This window comes from Lissotriton helveticus, chromosome 7 (assembly GCF_964261635.1).
Source record: "Lissotriton helveticus chromosome 7, aLisHel1.1, whole genome shotgun sequence".
In the NCBI taxonomy this organism is placed as follows: Eukaryota; Metazoa; Chordata; class Amphibia; order Caudata; family Salamandridae; genus Lissotriton; species Lissotriton helveticus.
Genome location: NC_136068.1, coordinates 1,409,598,061 through 1,409,624,669, shown reverse-complemented (window position 1 = coordinate 1,409,624,669; position 26,609 = coordinate 1,409,598,061). Strand labels below are relative to the sequence as shown.

Here is a 26,609-nt window from a genome sequence, read left to right as displayed (position 1 = left end):
AAGTGGGATTTTTGGTTAATGCTAAAGGTGAGGAAATAACAAAGGTCCTCCTCCACTCAGCTTTGATAAAATTCGCATTGGAAAAAGCAGAAGCCGAGATGTTAAGAGAAGGAATTAGATTAGTAAAGAGAGAGGACCTGAAAATGGTTAATCAAGGGCACAAATTTCTTAGAAACCATGCAGGGCTGGGAGAACGGCAAATACAAATTATCTCATCTGGATGGAGTAACAAGGGAGGCCTGGCAATTACAATTGTTCCTAAAAAGCTGGGGTGGGGGGAGGAAGATGTCTTGGATGGGAACAGGTATAGAGAGCTGGCTTACTTAGACCAGGAGGAGGAGGGGAATTTAAGTAACATTGATTAGGAAATTGGGTCGTCGCACAGCCTGCGTATCTTGCCTTGGAATATTAATGGCTACAAAAGAATATGGCCTCAAGAAATTTTCAGAAATCTCCTCGGAAAGACCGATATCTTGTGCCTACAGGAGACATGGCTGTGCGACGAATCCCCTGTTATGGAAGGTTTTACCAGTCACATAAAACCTGCAAGAAAGAATAAAATGGGTAGGGCGTCAGGTGGTCAGATGACGCTTGTCTCCACAAGGATAGTGAGAGACATCCTCCGTGTCGATCCTAAATAACAACACAAGGGGTGAAGGTTTTTGTATCATCAACGTGTACATACAGAAAGGTGAAAAACATGAGTATAAAGCAGAGTTGGATCGTTTAAAAAAGGATTTAGAGAACTTACAAGAACTCTGCCCAGGAGATGTGATTTTAATTTTGGGGGATTTTAATAATAGATTGAATCCCCTAAAAACGGATGCCTGGAATAGTGATATACTAAAAGCGTATAACATAGTGCCTGCAATGTTCATCAGCACCGAGCTATCAAATCAGGATGTGGAGCTTGGACGGCTGCTGGGGGCTATGGGTCTGGTTTGTGTAAATGGTAGGAAAGAAGGAGATCGGCCCGCTAAGCGGACATTTAAAATAGGACAGCAACTGTGCCCGATTGACTATGTTTTTATTCAGGCCTGGTGCTTCCACTCAATTCAACATTTCGAAATTCTCCAAGTAGAGGGCAGCGATCATTTCCCATTATTGTTAGAAATGTTGGTAAATAAGGCTCCGCCAAGACAGAATGTGTTGAACGTTGAGGTTGAATATCCGAAGCGACTTACAACTCGGATAAGTGAAGAACATCTAAACAAACTGAAGGACTTTCAGATAGTAGCTGACTTAGAAAACCTAGCAAAGGGGGAAGAGATACCCTGGTATGAGGATATGATAAGACAACTTTTAGAATGCCTCAGAATAAACATTAAACGGGGGAAGCACAGTTTGACAACGAAACTCCCACTACAAGCTACTAATAACCCATGGTTTGATGCAGATTGCCGCAAAGCAAAGGCCGCTATTAGAAAGAGTGAAAGAAGCCTCAGGCGTAGTTACGATGAATTAGAACATCAAACTCTTAAGAAACAAATCATAAAATATAAGGCATCAATTAGAGACAAAAAAAATCTTTTAAAGAAAATTTCTGGAAGAGCCTATTAGTGGCAATTGAAGAAAAAAATGTCAAAGGCTTCTGGAAATTGATACAGGAATGTACGGGGAAAACAGCAGGGTCCATGCAATGTTCTGTTCCAGAGGACAAGTGGGTAATTTACCTTGAGGAGATCTACCGCAATTGGCCAAGGAGGGAGGCAATACAACCATCTAGTTGGCCAGGAGTGAGGGAAGAAGTAACGGAGCAGTTCTCCCTAGGTCACATTAAAATCGTGATAGCCACCTTAAACTTAACACGAGCTGCTGGCCCAGACAATCTACCCGCCATTATTATAAAAACAAATATAGATTGGTGGGCGGATTTGTTTGCAAAGACGTTCTTAAGTATACTAAAAACAGGAAAATTACCAGATAGCTGGAAAGGGGCCATCATTAGACCCATACACAAAAAAGGTGATGTAAACTCCCCCAAAAACTATCGCCTGATAAATCTCTTGGACATTGGGGAAAAAGTTTTCTCTAAAATTATTTTGGGGTTGCTACAAGATTGGGCTGAAGATAATGGTATAGTACCTCCTGAACAGGGAGGTTTTAAAGAAGGTCATTCAACTGTGGATCATTGTTTTGCCCTCTGGGCGGTAGCGCGGAAGTCTATAGAGCAAAGGGGTAACCTGTTTTGCTGCTTTGTGGACTTCCGCGCGGCATTTGATCTTGTAAGCAGGGAGCAACTATGGTCTACCTTGAAATGCTATAAATTACATGCATACCTGTTAGCACTTATCTAGGCCTTGCATACAGACAACTGGGCCCAGGTAGTCCTGGATGAGGAGGGTGGATTATCTGGTAGGATCCAGATTGGAAATGGCCTAAGGCAGGGGTGCGTATTAGCCCCGTTGCTTTTTTCTCTGTTTATAGCGGACCTACCTCGAAATCTAAAAGAGGTTAGAGGGGCGAGCCCAAAGTTAGGGGGTAACCATATATCTTGCCTGCTTTATGCAGACGATCTGGTGATCATGGACCAGACGGAGATAGGCCTGCAGAGGAAACTAGATATGTTCCATAAATACTGCCTAAATAAAAAATTGGTAGTAAGTATGGAAAAGACCAAAATCTTATGCTTCGGCAAAAGTAAGACCTGGTTCCCTTGGTATTTGGGTACGGAACTTCTTGAGAGGGTATCGGAATACAGATATTTGGGAGTATTGTTCACGAGTAACCTGAATTGAACCAACCATCTGGAAGTTTTAAAAATTAGGGCAACAGCTTCTATAAAGGGCTTAAAAAGGTTTAATAGCTTTTACGGAGACTTGTCAGACGGGCCGGTTATAAAGGCCTACCTGGCAATGATCCCCGCGCAATTCCTATATGGATCAGAGGTTCTCCTCCTCAGTGGGAAAAAAGGTTGGGATAAAGAGGAGGGTATGATCCTGAAAAGCTTATTCTCTTTACCTAAATCAGCTATGGTACAGGCAGCAAGATTGGAGATGGGAGTCACTTCCTGGGCAATTACAACCAGGATGGCACTAATACGGTTTTGGCAGCGTCTGGAGACAGGGGAGGCACCCAGAAAAATATCTCAGTGGTGTAGAGAGGAAATTGCCTCCAGTGAGTTATCTTGGGCTAAAGAAGCCAAACTCTCATTAAAGGAAGCTTATGGGAAGTTAGGAATAGAACTAGATGCCCAGTTAGGACACACCAATATAGGCAAAAAAGAACTACAATCATTGGGAGCGGATGTGTCCCGTACATGTGATCACGAGTACCTTCGGCAAAAAATATCAGTGTCCCATATGATCCAAGTATGGATTTCAGAAGATCATCCCTACCCGTACTTGGATAGGCTGCCGAATCAGCAACTAAGAAGAGAGGTTTTAAAACCGAGAATGGGTGTAAACCCCTGTTATGTAAATACCAGGGTTAAAAACCTCATGATTAATAGTAATGGCAATTGCACATGTACGTTAGGTTCCACCTGTGACATTACTCATGTTTTATTAGACTGTAGGAGGAACCTTGATATACGAAAGGAGATCCTAGGCCCGTTATTCAAAAATTACAGGATTACGAATAGGAAGCAAGCTGCAGAGCTCCTGGTGGGGATGGGAAACCTGGATATAGCCTGCGCTTTGGGGAAATACATGATTCGAGTTAGGGGGTTTCTCCAGAATACAGAGGTATAGGCGTATGTTATCGAGATTGTACTTTAATGTATGTATTGTGTTTGGAAGGCCTAGTCAGATATGTTTTCTCATGTGCTTTTAACATCTCAGGAGGATACTGTTATAAACAATGCTGTCGGGGTTAGCCTCCGGGAAAAGACTGAATCGCAATTTTTATAAATTTTTAATTTTGTGTTTTTATAAAGTTTTATAAATGTATAGTGTATACTTTTATGGTTGTAATAACTCAAATAAAGTTTTAATGACTGACTGACCATACCACATAGGTTAACATGGCAAGAAGTTAATAACTAATAACTCCTGATAGGAGAATGATAGAACCTCCATTCAAAGACTTCCCAGAATGGTAGTGATACATCCAACAATATCATATTGTTGAATTTCTCCTAAAATGTACAGACAAGAAGTTATACTACTTTCTTGTTAGTCGGTCCAGATTCAGCCTTCCAGTGGTCTGTCCTGATTGGTCAGAGTTATATGGGTGAGCCTGGCTGCTTTGGAGAGGTGATAAAGAGCCCATGGGGTTAACCAGCTCTGCTGGGAGGGCGGTGTGCTGCTACACAGGAATGCCAGAGCAGGGGGAGGAGTCGTAAACCATGGTCTTCAAAGGAAAGGGGAAGGCCTCAATGTCATTTACAACTCTACTCTTTTGACCCCAAGCCAGAACTAGGCTTAAGAAAGGAATGAGCAGATGCAAGAGGGGGAGTCTATGAAAATAAGCCATCTTAGGGGTGTGTTTAGCCAGCTCTTACCTCTCTGCTGGAAAATCAGCCATTGTGAATCTGGAGGATTTGGTGCACTCTAGGACAAAATAATGCCCCACTCTACAGCATGTGGTCATACCTTTGGGGAGTTACCCTGCTCCCATTGGTCAGGAGTGACCTCCTGCTTGACCCAGAGAACTTGGAATAAGTGTCTGAGAGGGGCAGAGCCCTCCAGATCTGCTGCTTGAAACTTAAGAGAATCAGAAGGGTCTGCACTGAAGATTTTGATGTGCATTTCCAAAGGCCAGGACTCTTGAGATTGCGCTTTTTTTGCACCATTTGAAACTACAGCCCTGCGGATGAAACCTCCTTCAAAAGGACTAAAGACAGGACTTCCTGCAAGCTACAGGTTAACAAAGCTCAACTGGACATCACCACAAGGAACCTCCAGCCTGGAGTACTACCAGTGGATTTGTAAGGGTTTTGTTCAAGTGGTTTGCGGAATTGAAGTCTCACACTTTCAAGGACCCTCTTGGAGATTCCAGAAACTTGGGTTGTGTGTTGGATACTTTGGGACCCGCAAGAAGAACTTCAGGAAGGGGTTCTAACTGGACCCAGCCTGCTGGAGAAGGCTTCACAACCGTGTTGAAAAATCCTCCAGAACATGGTAAAGGTGTGAATGTGTCACTGTCAGAGCAAACAAAATGACTAAAAGCGGCACTAGAAAGTGACTAATCTTTAAAAATTAATATCTCTGGTTCCCTAAAGTGGATTGTTTTCATTTTGGTTTCATTTAAAAGATACAAATATTTCCTGTTTCTATAAATTGGTGTTGGATTTCTATTTTGTGTTGTGTCTTAATTATTTACTGAATTTTTTTAATGCGTTACATACCTGTCTTTAAAGTTAAGACCGCCTGCTCGCAGCCACGTTACCAAGGGTTGAGCATAGGAATCATTTTCTAAGACCTATTCTGAGCCCTACACTGTGTTAGTGGCCTCATTGCCAGTGGCAGAGCTACATTTCTCCCTACCAATAATCCATTTTCCAACACTGAGAATTAGGTTTTGTGTAATGTAAGTCTGTATGTTAAGGTTGCGTCATTCTACACTGTATAGCAAACACATCCAATGAAAGACTCCTCAATTTCAGTAAAGGAAAATCAAAAAAGATCTTCAATAACATTAAATCTTATTCAGATACATTGCCTATGCTGTAGTTTCTACGGACTTTGCTTCACAGGAATCATTTACCCAAGCTACTACTGTTTTCAGTGATTTTAACAAATTTATCATTCCAAGATCTTGATATATTATGGTGCATCCACATTGAGTTAAAATATATTTGCTTGGCTTACTTTTAGTTGGCCCTTTATTGTAACACAACATACAAAAATGAATTTTCTTGGCAGATTCTAAAATAGACTCTTAATTCCCATCCACAACTATGGGAAAGAGATGCATATGTGGTCAGATAGATTTTTTTTTAATTATTGAGAGTTACTTTACTTTTGAATACTTAGCAGTATCTATTCATTAAGGTACTCAAGTGTTTTCTGCTTTTTTATTGTTGGGTGATGCCACTATTGAGAGTTTATCTTGAATAGAGGAGCTGCATTTGACATTTCAAAGCTGTGAGAAATGAGAACTGCCCTACACCCACTTCGGTCTTGGGGCAGGTTCTGTGAGTAAGGCTTCATGGCGTGAATTGTATCACAAGAACCTAATTAAAAACATGCATACATTTAGATTGTGTTGAGGGATTTATCAGGCCGAGCACTGCACCTGATTCTGATTTCTGTTTTATTTGTTGAAAGGTGTTACATCACATTGACTCAGTCACTCCATCTGACCATGAGTGGTGCTCCAGCAGGGCCTGCAGGAACTGGAAAAACTGAGACCACCAAGGATTTGGGCCGCGCCCTTGGGATTATGGTCTATGTTTTTAACTGTTCTGAACAGATGGACTACAAGGTAAGCACGTTAATGTCATCTTCTTGGTGGATGAGCAAGGACCAATGGGATCTGAGTGTATTTTCTCAGTGCTTTTTCTTTGCAGGTCTTTCATCTCTGAGGTAGCACAAGCTGCTAGTCCATTTCATAAATGCATCATTTGCAGATGGAGTGAAGTGCCAGGAGTGTATATCTTTTTCTTCCTCTCTCAAGCAGATGCAAGCCAGAGGTTATTGTAAAGTGATATGGTTTTCATGCACTGCTTGAATGACATCGACTTTTGTTGTGCTGTTCTCAAATAGCACACATCCCTCCTGTTAGGATCTTGGGGGCAGATTTACTAATATTTCACACAGTGCAAAGCAGCAACAGAACTTGCTGTGCTGCGTTGCATGAACGGGGTAGAGCAGCAATGTTCCATATCTACTATGATATGGCGTATTTCTCTGTCTCCTAGCACTAGCGCACTTATTGCAGCCTATCTCCAAGGCAGGCCCCCGTTCGCCATTGCACAAGGATGCCTGCTTTATGAGCAGGGTTGTTTTTGTGCAGGAAGGGACACCTTCCTGCACGAAAACAAGCTTGACAGGCATTTTCCTCTTTAGATGTGTGCTGCGGAATTTCTTCTCGTTACACCGATGGTTTAGGAGGTGCACCATTTTGGTGCAATCCTTAAATTTACAGACCTTTGTAAATCTGAGGTAAGATGTAGTAAATCTTGTGTTGCCTTTGTGTCATAGAAGGCAACGCAAGTCCATAAACATCTCTAGTTGGGGCCCGATCTCCGTTCACTGGTTAGCATTTTTATTGCACCATTCTCAGTATTGGATTAACTATGTAGACATGTTTGAAAGTTAAAAAGTATCATGTATTCTTGTTGACTCTCAATACCTCAACAAAAGCTGGTATATCTACTTTACAGTGAGTATGTTTTATTTATTTTCATGCAAAACTTTTGAGTTGTACCTGTTCATTAACATGTCGACATGTATGTATGTAAGTTGTATTTTCTATAGTGAAACATAGTCAAAAGACAGGAGAGTGCTGTAAAGGGTCAAAGACAGGCATAGAGTCAACGAGTGACAGGAGAATTGGTGGTTTGTGGACTCTGTACATTGTGATGTAGTGTTCTATATCTCTTCCCTAAATTGAAGTAATGTTGGGGTGGTCCTGATGGATACATGGATGTTGTTCTAGATCCTCGGAACGTAGATGAAAAATTTGTGCTGCCTTGCTTTCTTTTTTACATTGCTTAGACTGCAGCCTGATGGTGTCTGGCTGTTGGTGTGCCGAGAGCCACCAGAGATAGTAAACATGTCTGTAAGATAAGGAGAGTGGAGGCTGGTTGGAATGTCTTTGTAAATGATGCAACTTGGTTTTACGATGGTGAGGACAGGCAAAGGAAGACAATGGAGTTTTATCAGGATAGGCACCACCACCCATACTTGTCTGCTTGAAAGTCATTTCAAAGATTGTATGTAACCTTTATTGGATTACTTATTTCCAGATGTGTTTTACAACATGGACTAAACAATTGTATTAGTTTCGAGGCCACACAGATCTAGGCAGAAGAATGCTGTGTAGTCTGGATAGTCAGTGCATTAAATCACTTTTTATTTTTACTGGTCTTGGATGAATTTATTGTATATCATGTTATTGAATAGTACGTTTTGTTTTATTTTGTCTATTGACATTGAGTAAAAGGGGTATTTCCATTGTTATCTAGTGTGCTGTCCTTGTTTTCAGCGTTAGCTGGGCTGTAATGTCACAGAATGGAATGTGTTTAATGTTCTATGGAGATCTGGGGTGCGGGAAATTGGACGCGAGAATGGCTGCCGATAGAAGATGCCAGCCTGTGGTGGTTTGTTTTGCGTACATTAGTTAGTAAACTTGAAAGTTGGTATTTTTATAGCACCAGCTGCCTAGTTGTCGATAAGTGCTCCTTTTTGACATGGTCACCTGCACTTTTTGCCTGGTGTCTGATGCATTTTTGAAAGAAGGGCACTTGGTTCCTGGTATTCAGGTCCCCAGTGCTGGATGTCTTTCCCTAAAACTGGACAATTGTTCCACAAATAGGCAATAACTTTAGCACCCTATGTAAGTCTCTAATAAATGGTACCCCTGGTACTATGGGGAAGGAGGCTAAAGAGGATCTCTAAGGGCTGCAGCATGTATTGTGCCACCCTAAGGGACTCGTCAGCACCCACATGCAGACTGAGATTGCAGGCTGCGTGCCAAGGTACACAGAAACGTGAAGACATGACATGGCATACCACCTCTAAGCCATACCTGCAGACACTGCATGAAGTATAGATAAGTCACCCCTACAGCAGTCCTTATAGTCCTAAGGAAGGGTGCACTAAACTACATGTGTAGACCTGTGCTATCTAAGTCGCTTCTTGGATATTACAAGTGAACAGGGAAGCTATTTTGAGTACATGTATGGATACTGGAATTTATGAGTTCTTCAGCTACATGAGGGCTTCACTGAAACTAGAGATGTTTGGTATGAAACATCTCCAATGAATGTAACCACATTGAATCCAGAGATGGATTTATTAATGCATTCACCCAGAGGGAACCTTAGAGGTGTCCTCTGAAAACCTGCTCACTACTAGTGTGCTGGCTGACTGGTGTAGGCCAGCCTTCCACCTCATAAAGGTGTCTGCTCTCTGGGCCTAATGCCTGCTCCGTCCAGAGGTGTTGTCACCACCTCCAAGCAGGATGGCTAAGTGATCAGCATATTCAGGCATGAGGCTTCAAAGTTCCATGCCACCTTTGATATGCGACCCCAGGCTCCCCCAGACAGGGGTAATGCCACCCACTGCCCGGGCCTATTTGGCACCAGGAGAGGCAGGAAAATTAGCTAGTCAGGCGGTGTGTTCCCCTTTGAAGCAAGCTAAGCCTGTGAGAGTCCAATCCGGACTCCTACTATACCAAGACTTAGCAGCCAATGAGAGACATCAGCACCACAGAGTGGCCGAGCAGTCCTGATTTTTGCACCCTCAACCGGTGAGACAGACAGCCCAAGGTTCAATGGTCCACCGAGCCCAGTCAACCTTTAAGCTCTGCACACAAGTGCCCCAGCCAGGGTAACAACAAACCGACTGTGCTCCCTTGTGCCCCAGGCTCTTTTGACCTGAGCTCCCTATTGGGTGCTCCCAGACTTGTCCCCAAATCCCACACTGCAGCCTGTTTCTAGGTGGCGCTGCTTCTCTTTACTAGTGTAGCACACACAGCTCCCCAACCGACCAGCACCTCTACACCCGGACGCCCCAGAGCAGGTAACGAGAAACTGCTGGTGGTACATTGGACCATGGCCCCCCAAGACCCTAAGTCCCAAAAGAGTCCCCCAGAAACTGCACATAAATACCTGTATGCTATCTGTGCATTTAAAGTAACAGTTTTACTTGCCTGCAAAATTCAGTATTTAAAAAAATACTTGCTAGCAAAGTTCTTGGTATCAAAATGTACATAAAAATGACTTATTTTTCTAAATTGGTCTCAGATTTATTCTTGAGTGTGTGTCTCATTTATTGCCTCTGGTAGTACAACACATGCTTAGCACTACCCTTCGATAAACCTAACTGCTCACCCACACTACCACAAAAGAGAACACTTGTGCTTCTGTAAACAATTGGGGTTTGCCTCGATTCTTTACACAGTGTGACTCATTTTGGTTCATTATATAAAGAGTCAGCTTCCTGCGCTAGTCACTTTGTAAATTATTTACCTATAACAGGGAGAGCCCAGTAATAAAAGTAATGTGATCTGGGAGATGCCCTAGCAACTTAAGAAGATAAACCTTCACCAGGGGCAGAGGTGCTGAAGAGTTCATTCACCTTTGAACCATTACAAGCTCAGATCTTCTTTCATGTATCCTTTCCCCAACTAAAGTGGTGCTTTGTTTACGGTGTGCATGGAGCTCAAATGGAATTTTCAAGCAATTGTTTTTCCCATAATGTGATTCCTTTCATGAAGTTCCCGTCTTGCTTGAGTTTTACCTTCATACTCACTGCTTGACAACACCAAGGCATGTAATAACAGGATACTTAGGCATTACTTTTGTTTAACTTGGCATGGTGATAGTTGACAAAGTTATTGGATCAAATCGAAGGTAGGGTACAGCTGTTGCCTTTAAATCTGTTAGTGTCAATCTGTGATGTCTATATGGCTAAAAATCACATATGGAAAGCGATGTGTCTGTAGCTCACAGACAGCTCTGATGTCCATGCTATATCTGCCTGTTGCAGGTATGTCCTCTATTATTGTTAAGATGATGGAGTGATCTCTTTGCATTGTAGGTTAGGAATGTTGGATTATATATGGATTATATCAGAAGCTAAAAGTCATATAGGTTGAACTGAAAAAACAAATCTCCTTTGCATGACTAATTCACTCAGATGGCAAGAAGAGTGTTAACTAATAAATATGACACTGCCATTGCATAAAATACACAGGTGTCCAAAACCCTTATGCTTTTCAACAACAACAAAAAATGGCTGCCATGAAAAGTCCACATTTCATATGAATTATATGAATAATGCATTTATCGCTTTTCGTTCATTTCTCTTTCGAGATTTGTAAAATAACTTAAAAAACTATAAATGCAGATTCATTTATTATGACTAATTTGATTATTTCCTTTATTAGTTCAAACTCCTTGTGACTTTCTGTTTTGCATCTTGTAGTCCATTGGCAATTGGGCAGACTATGGAGAGGCAACACAGGGGAGTATTAGAATGGTATATGTTTAATTTGTTTGCACTCACTGCCTGAGTTTGCCCCCACCCATCTGTTGAACACCTGTTTTGCTCGCATAGCACCAAAGGATAAGCCATAGTCAACAAGAACTCCTACTCTACACTACCTTTAGAAAAACTGCATATAAGCCTTTGTTATATGAGACCTGCAATTTGGTCCCACTGTCCAATATTCTTAATATCTGTTTACTCTCCCATACCTCGAGAACTTAAGCAGGTCCTGAAAACTTAAAAGTTGAAAGCAAGTTTACCTAACAAGACAAAACATAAGAAGAAAAGTGTCATAACGGAGAAGGAAATAAAACAAATAAAAGGATTTAAAATATGTGTGGTTAAGGAAAACTAAAAGCCCCATTCAAATAGGTAGAACCAGTCTATAGAACTTAGGAAACATGTAAAAGAGCTACCTATCCCTTTTCCTTGGCTAAGGGTATCTAGCTTTGTTCTCTGCTCGTTTGGTAAGAGTGATTGCTTCTTTTGGGAGCGTTTACCACCCTGATTGCCTCCAAAGTTGATTCAGCTTCTGTAAACACTATTAGAACATTGGAATGTTGAGCACTCAATTGACTACAATGGAGTACTCCAGGGTTCTACTAGCTAGTAGAAGCCTGGAGAGCAACATTCCAATGTTTGTTTAATTTCACAGCTCTTGCTGTGAAGAAAGGCCTCTGGGAGCCCCTCAGAGCCCGATGAGATGTAAACCCCCTTAGGCTCCAAGAGGCCTTCATTTTTACAAATTAGAACACTCTGCCCCCTAGGGTCAGAATGTTCTAATAACCTTAGAGCCCTCCATAGCGGGCTCTACCAGCCATTAAAGACCCACTCCCTTGTTAAACTCTGGAGCGGGCATTTAATGGCCGGTAGAGCCCACTACTGAGTGCTCTGAGGCTACATTAAAGTACATTTTTTTACTTGCACTGAGTCTGAACTGCCAGTTTTCACTGATACCTGATCTTCCTCAGTCTCCATTCCCCTCAATTTAACCTTCTAAACCAATGGATGAGTCTGGTGCTATATTTCCATAACTCTTTTTGTCAAAACTAGAACCCAATAAATGAAAGCAAACCTTCTACACTATTGAAACTGAACCCAAACTGAGTGCCATTGGAATGCCTGCTGACAAATATATTAAACTCTAATTGTTGTATTAATTTAGTGGACCATCTCAGGTCAGTGATTTTTTAACTAATCCGACCCAGACACTCTATGGCATGTAAAACTGGTGCAAAAATTGTATTCTCCACCGCAAACCTTTTCAAGAAAAACAGCTAAGTCCACACTAGATACAAGAAGTCCAGAAAGCTTGACCAGACATTAAACAAAAATGCACTCTTAAACGCAATACAAAATATTCTTCATGTAATAAATATTCCTCTATACCCTAGCATTGAAACGTTGATCTTGCTTGGGCTTGCAGTGCCCCATATAATGTAACTTTCCAATCATCTGTCTTGTTTTACTTAACCATAATTAAGGAGGAATAGATGACAAACTTTGGAGATGATGTCCCAAGACTTGAGGAAAATGACTACTAATACCAGGGGCTGATTACCATGTAGGGCGGATCGCCACCGCACGCATGGCAGTGGCAATCCTCCCTACGCTGCCCGCCACCCAGATTCCCCGCCTTCTTAGTACGGCGGGGGGTACCCCGGCAGACGGAAAGACTGTCCACCGTTTTTCCGCCGGTCAACCAGTCGACTGGGCGGAAAAGGGGCTAGATATTGTGGCGGTGTGTAGTGATGAAGATCCGCTCAGAAAGGATGTATTACAGGATGTTATATTCAGGTAGATAATAAGTAGTAAAGTTCATAACATCAAGTAGATCAGAGCCCACCTGGAGCTGCCTGTCAGATGCACAGCCCATGACCAACTGTCACTACGCATCTCTAAGTCCCAACATTCCTAGGCATCATCAGACTCCAACATTCTAATGAGTCAGAGCACAGGCACTGGTTGAGCAGGGAGTGTAAAGTAAACCCCCATGAAGAGGAAAACAGTACTGGCCTGTAAAGATGGGACTATGATCCATAATACGCCCTGGTTGAGGTTTCAAATGTAAATGGGACTGTGACCCATAATACGCCCTGTGTGAGGGTACTAGTGTAAAAGTATATGGGACTCTGACCCATGCTAGGGTGCCCTGTGTAAGGGTAAAAACCGTGTGTGACCTGTGTAGGTAACTGCATATGGACAAATGGGGCTAGAACCAATTCCCTTCCCTGTGTAGAGAAAAGAATAATGTGAACATGTAAACAGAAACATGAACCCAGAGAAGGTGAGTACCCTGAATCCATACATGAAAGATGTAGCCCGTGTGGGCAAACGTATGTGAGAAGGAGGGACAGGTGCCCTTAGCTATCCCTGTAAAGGGAATTGATATAATGTGAAATGTACACATGTAAAAAAAGCACAGTACCAAAACAGGTAAGTACCCTGAGTTCTTGAATGTAATATAATGAGCTAAGAAAACAAACCACCCTACATTTACCAGCAACCCAATACAATTGTACATGTGGAGAAAATATGGCAAAGCATGCAGTAAGTTCAAGTAACAAATCACAATATTTATACCGTGTCATTGAATGCTGGTGAGCACAGTAGTGGAAAAGTGTATCATTGATATACAATAATGAAGCCTTGGCAGTATTCTTTAACAATGCACAAGGTGGGCATACATCCGATGTTAAGCACGCTTATCTAATAAACAATACTAGCTTAGTCCACCTGAGTTCTCCATGCACCACCGCGGTGCATAGCATGCGAGGTGTAGAAGGTGGATGTAGAGTTGTTTGAATGATTGAAAACGAGCCATGCTGAGGTAACGTGTGTGCGCAGACTGTAAATAAAATAAATTCCCAGCTAGTCTAACCTCATGTGCTGGATGGTGGAGGACTCAAACAGGCTGCTGACTTTGCTGAATGGGAAAACCTTGTAGGATATGGAAGGCTAGCAGGGCCTTCACCGTCAGCATCCATCCAATAACGCTGCCTGCATTCCTTTTTAATGACAGGGAAACTTGCTCCGTAGAGTCACTGAGCGTTTCACCCAATAACAACAGAACAATGCAGCACGCAGAAGGCGCGGTGCATGTAGACTCACGGCACGACAGTGCGCCAAACAAAGATACTCAGCAATACCCTGACGAAGGGCATGTCGTTATAGTGTGCTCCATCGTCGTCTAAGGATCGCTAAGGAGAAGCACGCACGTTGCGCAAATCCGGATGGCTCACCGCCCGTAGGTGCGCCAAACTGTGTTCTCGTCCATTCTTGCGCGTTGGAAAAGCTGACGTAATTGAGAGAATCAACGATGCCTGCTGCGCGGCTGCCAGTTTGAGGTAAGGTGTAAGAGCTTGTGGTAATATCCACCACAAAAAAACGGTTATAACGGCCGAACAGATGTTTGCTAAAACAGCTGACAAAACAGAATGAGGTATTCTATATGCGTCACAAACCAGCTGGCAAGAAGAAAAAAAACGCAAGACACGTAGGAACTGTAAACATGTCAAGTGACTGTAACACACACCCAGAGGAGAGGATGAAACTACATTTCTTGCAAAGCCAATTTAGAAAGTCAGTCACACTTTATTCCTGTGTGACATGCTTGAAGAAAATATATTGCTGGCAATGCGTAGACTTGATGAAACCAGAGGTGGTGAGCTAGAAGAACAAGCACTGTAGAAGGAATCATAGTCCCCAATATGTAGAGTAGATGTGCACAGGGTCAAACAATGTAGGCAGCAGTTGCTCAAGATCACACTGCACAAAGTTGTAAGAAGGCATACCACACAGCAACATCAACTTCTTATCACTGTTATAAAATCAAGATGAAACCAACAGCTGTCAGTAAGTAATAGAAAACGTGTGGCAGTGCAGCAGACTGTGGTGGTCAAACGGAAGTCCATAATGTGTAGTGTAGATGAGCACAGCACGCCTTGGCTAGGGCTGTCCGATGGTGAGGATACTGGTGGGGCTGTAAGGCGCAGTGCTTCATCCTACCTGTGTAGTCTTTTCTTCTGATGGTAGTTACTTGCTTGTAATCGTTCTATATGTTGATTGTAGCATATGTTTGTTTCCTGTTTGAAATGTTACTTTCCTGTGGATTCCTCCGCTTTTGTACATTGTGGTAGTATCCACCGTAGTTTCTTTAAAGCTCCGCAATCTTAAGGTCCTAATGTTTGTCAGGTACCTAAGATTTGCTTGTAGCTGTAGGTTTGTCACCTCGTCGCCAAAATATGTAGTGATGAAGGTCCACTCAGAAAGGATGTAATACATGACGTTTTATTCAGGTAGATAACAAGTAGTCAAGTGGTCAACACCCCCACCCACTACGCCGGCCACACGCTTTACCCCGTCTTCTCCTCCAGCAAGCACATCTCCTTCAGCCACTCCACCGGACTTCATTAGACTGATCACAGCTGCGTCCACTTCAGCTTCAGAAAAATCCCGACCCACCACCACCCGCAACAGGTTCCCCGCATGAGCTGGAGCAAGATCACCGCCGACCAACTCACCACCTCCCTCAGCCAGAACCCTCCCGCCAGCACAACGGACCCCAACGAAGCAGCCCGCATCTTCACACAGTGGCTCACCAACTGCGCCGATGACCTCGCACCACTGAAGAACCCTCCCAGCAGACCCGGCAGCAAGAAAGCCTCCTGGTTCACCGACGAACTCAAAACATCCAAGAAAAACTGCCGCACCCGTGAAAAAGCCTGGCGCCACGACCAGACCACAGAAAACATGACTGCCCTCACGAACGCCACCCGCAAACACCACCAGCTGATCCGCACCACCAAAGGGACAACATTTAAAGAACGACTGGACAACAACACCCACAACAGCAAGGAACTCTTCAGCATCGTCAAAGAGTTCTCCAACCCCAGCGCAGGAAACAACGACATGGCACCCTCACAAGACCTCTGCGACTCACTTGCCACCTTCTTCCACCGCAAGATCGCCGACATACACAACAGCTTCGGCGCACAAACCACGCACCCAACCACTGAACCAACGCCCCCCACCACCACCCTCTGCAACTGGACCCCGGTCAGCACCGAAGACACCACCCGCACGATGAACACCATCCACTCCGGATCACCAACCGACCCCTGCCCCCACCATGTCTTCCACAACGCCGATTCCTTCATCGCACCCCAACTCCGGGACATCATCAACATCTCCTTCAACATCGCCACCTTCCCGGAGAGCTGGAAGCATGCCAAGTTCAACGCCCTCCTGAAGAAACCAACGGCGGACCCCACCGACCTCAAGAACTTCCGCCCCATCTCGCTCCTCTCTTTTCCTTCTAAAGTCATCGAGAAGACCGTAAACGAACAGCTCGCCACCTTCCTCGAGACGAACGGATCCCTTGACCCCTCACAGTCCGGCTTCTGAGCCAACCACAGCACCGAGACCGCCCTCATCGCAGCCACCGACGACATCAGATCCCTGCTCGACAACGGGGAAACAGCGGCCCTCATCCTCCTGGACCTCTCAGCAGCGTTCAACACTGTCTGGCACCGCACCCTAGTACAGCGCCTCAGCAACATCGGAATCCAAGAGAAAGCACTGGAATGGATCATCTCATACCTCGCCGGAAGAACCCAGAGAGTCCGCCTCCCCCCGTTCAGATCCGAGGCCACCAAAGTCATCTGCGGCGTACCACAAGGATCCTCACTCAGCCCCACCCTCTTCAACGTCTACATGAGCCCCCTCGCAGCCATCGCACGCCAACACAACCTTAACATCATCTCCTACGCCGACGACACCCAGCTGATCCTCTCCCTCACCAACGACCCCGACACCACCAAAGCCAGCCTACACGAAGGGATGAAAGACGTCGCCGAGTGGATGAAGAACAGCCACCTGAAACTGAACTCAGACAAGACGCAAGTCCTCATCCTGGGATCATCCGCCTCCGCCTGGGATGACTCCTGGTGGCCCCCCGCCCTGGGAACCGCTCCCAAGCCAACGGACCACGCACGAAACCTGGGCTTCATCCTGGACTCCTCCCTCTCGATGACCAGACAAGTCAACGCCGTCTCGTCATCGCGCTTCAACACCCTGCGCATGCTCCGCAAGATCTTCCGATGGATCCCCACCGAAACCAGGAAAACGGTCACCCAGGCTCTCGTCACCAGCCGACTGGACTACGGGAACACCCTCTACGCTGGAACCACAGCCAAACTACAGAAAAGACTCCAACGCATACAGAACGCCTCCGCACGACTCATCCTGGACGTCCCCCGCCACAACCACATCTCCGCCCACCTGAGAGACCTACACTGGCTCCCCGTCAGCAAGAGGATCACGTTCAGACTCCTCACCCACGCACACAAGGCTCTCCACGACCTGGGCCCTAAGTACCTCAACAACCACCTCACGTTCTACATGCCCACCCGCCAGCTACGATCGACCAGCCTCGCCCTCGCTGCCGTACCACGCATCTACAGAGCCACCACCGGAGGAAGATCCTTCTCCTACCTGGCGGCCAAGACATGGAACTCCCTCACCACCCACCTACGACTGACCCAGGACCATCTCTCCTTCAGGAAGCAACTCAAGACCTGGCTTTTCGAGCAGTAGCGGATCCCTCCCCCCCCAGCGCCTTGAGACCCTCCCGGGTGAGCAGCGCGCTATATAAATGACTGATTGATTGACTGATTGATTGTAGTAAAGTTCATAACATCAAGTAGATATGTAGTAGGTCAGAGCCCCACCAGGAGCTGCCTGTCAGCTGTTCAGCCCATGACCAACTGTCACTATGCCTCTCTCAGTCCCAACATTCCGAGGCATCATCAGATAATGAGTCAGAACACAGGCACTGACTGATCAGGGGTGGTAAAACACCTTACAATATATATGCAGGATACTACACAGTGTCTACTAGACACAGACATCCATATTAGCATGGGTGCGGAAAGCAGCCTTTCCGTGGCGGTGATGCTGCCATGGAAAGGCATGTGGATTTTGCTGTTGGGGCCCGTTGCGGGTCCCCAGGTTATTGAGGAGGTAGGGGATACACATGGGAGTTACCTATGGTACCCCCCTACATTGTCATGGACAAGGTGGCAGGCACCGCGCGGTGCCTGTCACCTTGTGCATGACAATGCACACAGTGCATTCTCAGCATTGTGGCGGGCGGTGCTGTGAGCACCGCTCGCCACAATGCTGGGAATAGAGGATGCCACCGCCATGGTGGCATCCTAATTGCAGGTACGGGACCGCTGCACCACTGGTGACCAGTCCCAGCACAGCTAGGGTGGCGGGCGAACGAAAGTCCACCCGCCATCCTAATCGGCCCCTAGGTCTTCAGTTTCCCAGCTCCTCAAAGATGTACATCCTTTAATTCGCCTACTGTTTCTGCTGTGGCCAGAGAATCAGAGTCGGCCACAAAAAACTAATGCCTAAATATTTTCTACTCTTTTTACTCTTCTGAAAGAAGTCTAGCTTAGACCTGACAACAATCAACTTCGCACTGTCTAGAGATAATTTGTTCGAAAAAGGGGCAAGTAATCATCTGCAGAACAAATTTAGAGAGGCCATGCAGAATAGGAGTGGGTGGTTATGCAGACCAGAACAGTTTTTCTCTCTACAACCTATATTCCACCCATGTTCCTAATAATGTGGAAGGTGCAAGGTAGGACTTGCATACTAAATGTCTTTATATAGCTTCTATCCCTTGTCCAAGCATTACAGAAGTTACTAATGTGATCTGTCTCAGTCTAATTTTGGCATTGCTTATATCGGACTCTAACTTTGGTGCAGCAATGGCTGGGAAATTCCTTTTTATAGGCTGATTGTCCAGAGCCCTCAAGCCTAACGTCTGTGCGTATCTTACACTCCAATTGGTCAGTTCCGGTTGGCCTCGCTTCCTCTGCTGGGGCATGGACTAATTACTGATTGCTTCAGCTTGACTGCTGTCCTTCCGCTAATCGTGCTGTTGTTGAAGTACTACTTTTGTTTTTTCTTCTTCCCTGTCGTGTTTGTTGAAGCTCTTGCCATTTGTAGCTCTGTTTTAGTATGGCACACCAACTTCAAAGAAGCCCTTGTCGCCTTTGAAATGGATGTTTTGTTGTGACAGCAGATGTTATCTGCTTTTATTGTGACAGCAGATGATAACTGCTTCCAAATGTATTTTCGCTGAGACATGGGTGCAATTGCTTTATTTATGTAAAAAAATGTTTTGCCAAATGTCATACTTTTTCGCTTTTTCACTCATGGGGAGATTAACTGATTTCCTCAGAATCATAGCGGTGTTGTGCTGAGTTCTAGCAAGCAATTGGCAAAGCCAATAGGTATCACCTTTAAGATTATTGGCTCTGCCGATTTTTCATGCTGTTCAGCATGGACATTGCCGACTTTGACAATGATTTGTAGCTGTGCTGTATAGCAGCATGGCTAATAATAAAAAAAGGACTATGATGCATCCAGCGCTAATACACTGTTAAAAAAATGTATTAGCCCTGGCTGTGTCATAGTGTTTTGTTATATTAAATTTACATTTACACTGCAAAGCATCCATGTTACAGTACAGCATGGCTGCAAAACATTGCCAAAGCCAATAGCTCTCATAGGTGAGACCTATTGGCTTTGCCAGTGCTTTTGTTTTTTAAAGACATGTTTCTATACTCCATGGGTAAATCAATATCTCCATTTTTAAAACCGGAAACATCCTCATCCAAGCGGCCGTTCCCCACCTTAACTCCTTTGAATTACACTTCAGATCACTGACCATCCAACTTCCAAACTCCGCTAATAACCTTCCCCCTCTCATCCTTTGCCCTCCCCCTTAACCCCTCTCCCTCATCCTATACTCCCCTCCGCTGATGCACCCATGTCCAGCAATACCTTACAATTGCCGACCATCCAGCTTCACAATTCCGCTAATAACCTTCCCCCCTCACATCCTTTGCCCTCCTCGTTTACCCCTCGCTCTCATCCTATACTGCCCTCTGCTGACGTGCCCACAGTCAACAATGCCTTACAATTGCTGACCATCCAACTTCATAATTCCCCCAACAACATTCCCCCCTCTCTCCCCTTTCCCTCCACTTTAACCCCTCTCCCTTATCCTTTACTCCCCTCTGCAGATATGTCCACAACCAACAATGCACTACAACTGCTGGCCATGTACACGTCCAACAATGCCTCACAATTACTGTCCCCCTACCCCCGCATACCCCCCACGGCCCGGCCTTCTCCCATGGACCCTCCTCTTCCCCTGATCCTCCCTACTCCCCAAAGCTCCCAATCCCCCACACATACGACCTGCCCTCCCTCTCCCCTCATTCCCCACACCACGAGTGCTATCCCCCACCCCCTTTCTGACTCTCACTGCCCTTCCCCTCCTACTCTTACTCCACCCTATTCCTCCTCACCCAAACCCATCCTCTGTCCCCCCGAAACTCAATGCACCCACCAACCCGAACCGTCTCTCACTCTATTCCAGAACCACCCCTTCACCCACCCCCCCCTAGACCCATCCTCTCTCCCTTTGATTATCATGGCTCCCCCCTCCCGACCCATCCCTCACCGTTCTTCGGAACACTCCTGCCCCTCAATTTCCTCCTTCCTCAATCTCGATGACCACATACCCAGCTTCCCCCTCCATGCCCCTCCTCTTGCCCTACTACCACAGTCCTCCCATCTCCCTTTCTAGGAACCCCACCCTCCCTCCCAACAGCAAACCACCCCCTATGACGAACATCGCTCATCCTGTGCCGCTCCCTCCCCTTCTCCAATATCCCACCTTAGTCTTATATCTAACTCTCTTCGGAACATTGAACACGATCTTGCCACTCTCACCAGAGATCTCGCTCATCTAATTTCTATTCCCTCAAAAACAGAGCCCTCCCACATCGGTTAAACTGCGCTCGTACTAGAGATATGAATCCCGCTACCCCCAAACCGTTTTGCACGACTCCTCTACACTGCCGCACACACAGACCTCTCCGCACCTCCTGCCCCCTCTCCACCATGGAGATCATCGACCTCTGCAAATCCTACCCTCACCGCTCACCCACTAATATCCAGCCTCCCCCGACCTCCAGCATCCCTGTCATACTGGGGACTAGCCGAACTCCCCGCTCTCCTTGCTCACCTAGGCCTCCTCCCCAACTCACAGCCATCCACTCCCTTCCACTCCCCAAAACTCCCCTGAAACCTCTTCACTGCATGCTTGTTAATTGTCGGTCCGCTGTGCGACATGCCACTGAAATATCAGAAACTATCCTTAGTGAATCCATCGACATTGCGTTCCTAACTGAAACCTGGCTCAAAGACCACTCGACAAGCATCCTGGACCTCCTAGCCCCTCCGGGCTATTCTATTCTCAGGAAAGACCGGCCCATCTAAATTGGCGGTGGTATTGCCATCATCTTTAAAGAGGAACTACAAATTTCCCTTGTCACTAATACTATTTACTCCACCCTTGAATACCTTGAAGCTGAACTCAAAATTCACGGATCCCATCCCATTTGCCTTCACAACATATATAACCCTCCCGGCAATACTCATCCCTTCGTTGATGAGCTATCCAACATTCTTACACAATCCTCACTTTCCAATTCCCTCAACATTTTCCTGGGAGACCTTAACCTTCACTGGAATGAGCCCAACGATCCCTCTATCACCCTCCTTTCCAACCTTCTCGAGATCAATGACCTAGAGCAACACTGTCACTCCCCGACCCCTTCCAAAGGAGCTATCCTAGATGCCATAATTACTAGCAAAGATCTAGCCCTCCTATCCAACATTGTTCCCATCGACTGGTCCGACCACCATCTCATACTGTTCTCTATAGCGGTCTCTGCCACTCCCCCGCCCACGAAAACCACTAAACCCTCTAAACTGACCAGAAATTTGAATAATATCCCCCCGGATGTACTGGAATCCAAACTCCATTTCCAACTTCTCGCCATCCCACCCTCACTTAACGCAAATGAGCTTACAGAACACTACAACAAAGCAGTTGTCGAAACCCTAGACCTCCTGGCCCCGCTTAAGCTCAAAAACCAAAGAACCGTTCCTTCAAAATCATGGTTTAATACAGAGCTTAACAATGAAAGACGCTCACTGAGACAGACGGAAAGAACATGGAGTCTGCTCCCTTCCCCCTTGCACCTAGCTCGCCTCAGACTTGCAAGATCCTCTTACAAAAAACACATCTTTAAACAAAAAGCATCCTTTTTCAGAACACAACTTGACCAAGCCAAAAACAGACATAGAGAGCTGTTCAACATTGTTCGCAATCAAACCTCAGCCGCTCCACCTGTACTTATGGCCTCAACGACCAGATGCGAAGAAATAGCCCTCTTTTTCTCTGAAAAAATTGCGAAAATAGAGCAATCCTTCCTGCCGACTCTGACCCCTACCTCCATACTACACATCCCCCCTAACGCACCTGCTTCCTTCCCACTCCCCCCGCCCCTCCACGACCCTCCATTATACTGATCTCACTCCCCCCTCCTTTCCCTCCACCCTCCAAGATTCTAATCCCCCCAACACTTGCCCTAAAAATAACGTCGCTTGGCATAATTTCCAGCCAGTCACTGAAAGAGATGTCATTAACATCATTGCAAAACTTAAACCCTCCTCCCACACTAAAGACCCCCTCCCTTCTAAACTCGTCCAAAACCTCAAACATATCAACAACCTTGAACTCAAGATGGCCACCGAGTAGGAGCCTCCCGTAACAGCTCCTGGTTTGGGGATTACCTTCGGGTAGTTTATCCCCATTAAAACCGCTCCAATTGGCCCCAAACCTTCCGGTTGAGGACCGACTGCTCACCGCTCTGGAAACCTCCCCTGAAACAGACCTCTTGATCGACTCACCTGACTTATCAATCGCCACTGCGGCCCGCCCTCGATGCCAGGAGCTTCTGCGTTGACCCCTTGACCAGGACCTCTCTGCTGCGGAAGATGAACATCCATTTGTGCGATTCCCTCATCGTAGTCGCCCCCTGTATCCGCTCGTACGCCTGCCTGATGACCTGTTCGGGGTCCCTGGCTGCCGGCGCAGTGGCTCCCTTGTTCTCAACGGAATTGGCTGGTGAGGAGTCCTGCATGGCTGCCGTCGACCCCCCGTCCTGCCGCTGAAGTCTGATCCCCGACGCTGCGAGGCTGATCCTGGGACCGATCGGCTGTGGAAGTTGTGCACATCCACTGCTGTGAGCCTCTTGATAACAATGCCTGCTGTTTCCGGCTCTTTTGCCCGCTCCGGCCTCTAACAGGATTACTGGGTAGGGGCCCCCTGCTACCAGCTGGGTTGCGGTAGCTCCACCATTCTTTACCAACATCGCCGGCGAAGAGGTCCGTCTGCGGCCTGAGGTCTTGCCTGGGAGTCTGCGCTCGGCAACACCTTCCCCCTCTGCCTCGGGATGTCCAGCCGAATGATCACAGCACTGTCGGCCATTTGGCCCCCATCGCCATTTTGTGGACTCCCTCTCTCATCAGCGCCCGTTCTGCTCGAGAGCTAATTTCGGACATATTGGCCTGCTGGGGGCCCGCCCATCCCGGTACTTGCCGGCCCACTGAGTGACCTGTACTTGGGGAGCCTCAAGGGGCTCTGTGCTTTTCTGTTGCACCGTTCAATTTTTGTTGTTGCACACTGATTTCCCCGAGTATCCCGAGGCTGTGCCTCTCCTCAGTGCCTGGTATGTCCTGAGACCGCGAGCCCACGAGGCCTGTTGCCTGCCATCCTTATTGATGCTCCCGGCTATCTGTGAAGATCTTCACGATGCAACCGTTACTCATTGCCTCGCCCAGCACCTGACTGGCCGATTTACGAACCGAGGCCCTCGGCACCTCTTTTTGTGCGAGTCCCCCCATGCCTGACCTCAAGATAGCCGCCTCCGTGAGACCCTCCTCGATGCTCTATCTCTCCTGGTCCAAAATCATTGGTCATCTTCCTGATCTTCATCAGCCCTCCTCCGACCTTGTTCCTGCTCACCCACCATGACATTTAACTCTGAGAACTTTCCCTCGACAGCTGAGACCTAACCATTTTGACTGATGCCCGGTGGAGCTACCTCGCGAGCTAAAGGGGAGATGGGCTATGGACTTTGGGCAAACTCTCCTGCGTCTCTCCTGACGTGTTCTCCCTCCTCCTCCTTCACCTTACCCTTCTCCTCTCCACTCTTCTCCTTTCCTGCTATTGACCTCTCCCCTCACCCATCCTGGCTCATAGTTCCCACCCTGTTTATCCACTGGACTTTCTTCTGTGAACTTTCCCTCGTCAGTTGAGACCTAGCTATTTGACTGATGCCCGATGGAGCTACCTTGTTTAGCTATGGGGAGACGTCCTGTGGATTCCCTGCTCGAACGTCACCTACCCAGTCGGTCTTTGGGCAAACTTCCTCTCGTCTCTCCTGCCGTCTTTTCCCTCATCCTCCCCCTTCACACTTCCCCCTTCCCCCCTCCGCTCTATTTGTCTCACCTTTCTTTCCTCTCTCAATGTGTTGCTTATTTTTGATGCAATGTGAAATTGTTATATTTTTCTGTAACATTGTGTAAACTAATGTAAAGCGATCTGATACCTATCGGTCTAGCCAGCGCTATATAAAACTCATTAAATAAATAAATAAATAAATATCATCACACCTGCCTGGACCTCGATCATTAACACCTCCCTAGCCACCGGCTGTGTCCCCACCTCCCTTCAACTGGGACAAATCACCCCCATTCTTAAAAACCCTACGGCTGACCCTAATAACCTCAACAACCTCCGTCCTATCTCCAATTTGCCCCTCCTCTCGAAAGCCCTTGAAAAATTTGTCCTTCTTCAGCTTGACAGACACATCGAACTTTTTAACTTACTTGACCCCCTTCAATCAGGCTTCAGGAAAGGCTGCAGCACCGAAACCGCCATGCTTAACATTATAGATGACATTCACCACTCACTCGACAATGGCAAATCTAGCCTACTGATCCTCCTCGATCTCTCTGCAGCGTTCGATACCATTAACCACTCTGTTCTTCTCAAAGTCCTTAAAGAACGATTCGGCCTTAATGGCATGACTCATAATTGGTTTGTCTCATACCTGCAGCACCTCGCTCAGCAAATTAAAATCCACAATTGCCTTTCGAACCCCTCCCCATCTCTCTAGGAGTTCCACAAGGATCCATACTATCTCCCTCTCTCTTTAACCTCTTCATGGAACCTCTCACCCACATTCTCAAACAAGCAGGGATTAACTATCACCTCTACGCTGACGATACACAACTCTACCATAAGATAAAAACCCATGCTGACATCCTCCACCTCAACAACACCCTCATCAAAATTCAAGCCTGGTTCCACTCGAACCATCTCAAACTTAACCCAAAAAAACCTGAAATTATTTTTTTCTCCCCAAAAAACAACCAGCTTCCCATTCAAAAGTGGATCACAGACCTTAACGCCCTCAACTGCTCCTTGTCCCTAGCCACCTCAGTCAAATCCTTGGGCATCTCCCTTGACAACCGCCTAACTCTCAACGTACTCATCAACAACTCTGCCAAAGGAGCCCTCTTTACCCTCCGTAACCTTAAGAAAATTAAGCCCTTCATCCCAATTGATGACTTTAAACTGGCAGTCCAATCGCTTGCTCTATCGCGCATTGATTACGGCAATGCCATCCTCACCGGAATTCCCAAAACCCACCTGGCACCTCTGAAATCTGTGCTCCACCTCGCGGCTAGGCTTATCACGGACTGCAAACGATTTGACCACATCTCTCCCGCCCTTAAATCCCTTAAATGGCTCCCCATTAAAGGTAGATCCACATATAAAACCGCCTACATTACGCACAAAATCCTCCATCAAAACACACCGACATACCTCTCCAACAAACTGACCAAAGCAGGCTGCACGCGATCACTGAGAAGCTCCAACACCCTCCTACTTATCCCCCCCCTTCAGAAAAATAATTCCACTCAGTCACGCTCCTTTTCAGGCAATGCCCCACTTATTTGGAATGCCCTCCCAAAAGACCTCCGCTGTAACCAGTCCTACCTTAGCTTCAATAAAGAACTCAAACTCCTCCTTAATAAATACTGGGGTTTCTAATCCCTCCCTGGTAGCCTCGCCCCTCTGCATCACCCCACCTAGCTGCTCCGCATATGACTGGTGACCACCTGCCTGGCCAACTACCTTTCCTTCTATCTGATCACCTTACCTCCCCTCCTCATGACCCTCAGTTCTCTTGCATGTTTTTTTGTATACTTAAGTGAGGCTTCCCCCCAAACTGTGACCGCTATTTTGTATTACTCATAGTGTCTAGCAATTGTTTTTACTTTTTTATCTAGATGTCATGTATCCTATGTGGACTTACTCTTTTATTATTCCATTGTCTGTGCTTATACACACTGTACCTGAATGGAAACACCTTGTAAAGCGCTCTGATACTCCTGGGTCCAGCCAGCGCTATATAAAACCTCTCAAATAAATAAAATAAAATAAATAAAATAAACAATTGATAATGTATTGGCAGTCTCACAATTGTTGCACCAATC

General features: G+C 46.1%; 1 protein-coding gene across 1 annotated transcript in view; it reads left to right on the top strand.

Moving 5' to 3' along the window:
* The window catches only part of DNAH9 (dynein axonemal heavy chain 9), a 1,695,107-nt gene that overhangs the window by 594,276 nt on the left and 1,074,222 nt on the right, over positions 1–26,609 (top strand). The window contains exon 27 of the mRNA XM_078654721.1: positions 6,213–6,369. Coding sequence (XP_078510847.1) covers positions 6,213–6,369 — 157 coding nt within the window. The remainder of the gene's footprint in view (positions 1–6,212; positions 6,370–26,609) is intronic.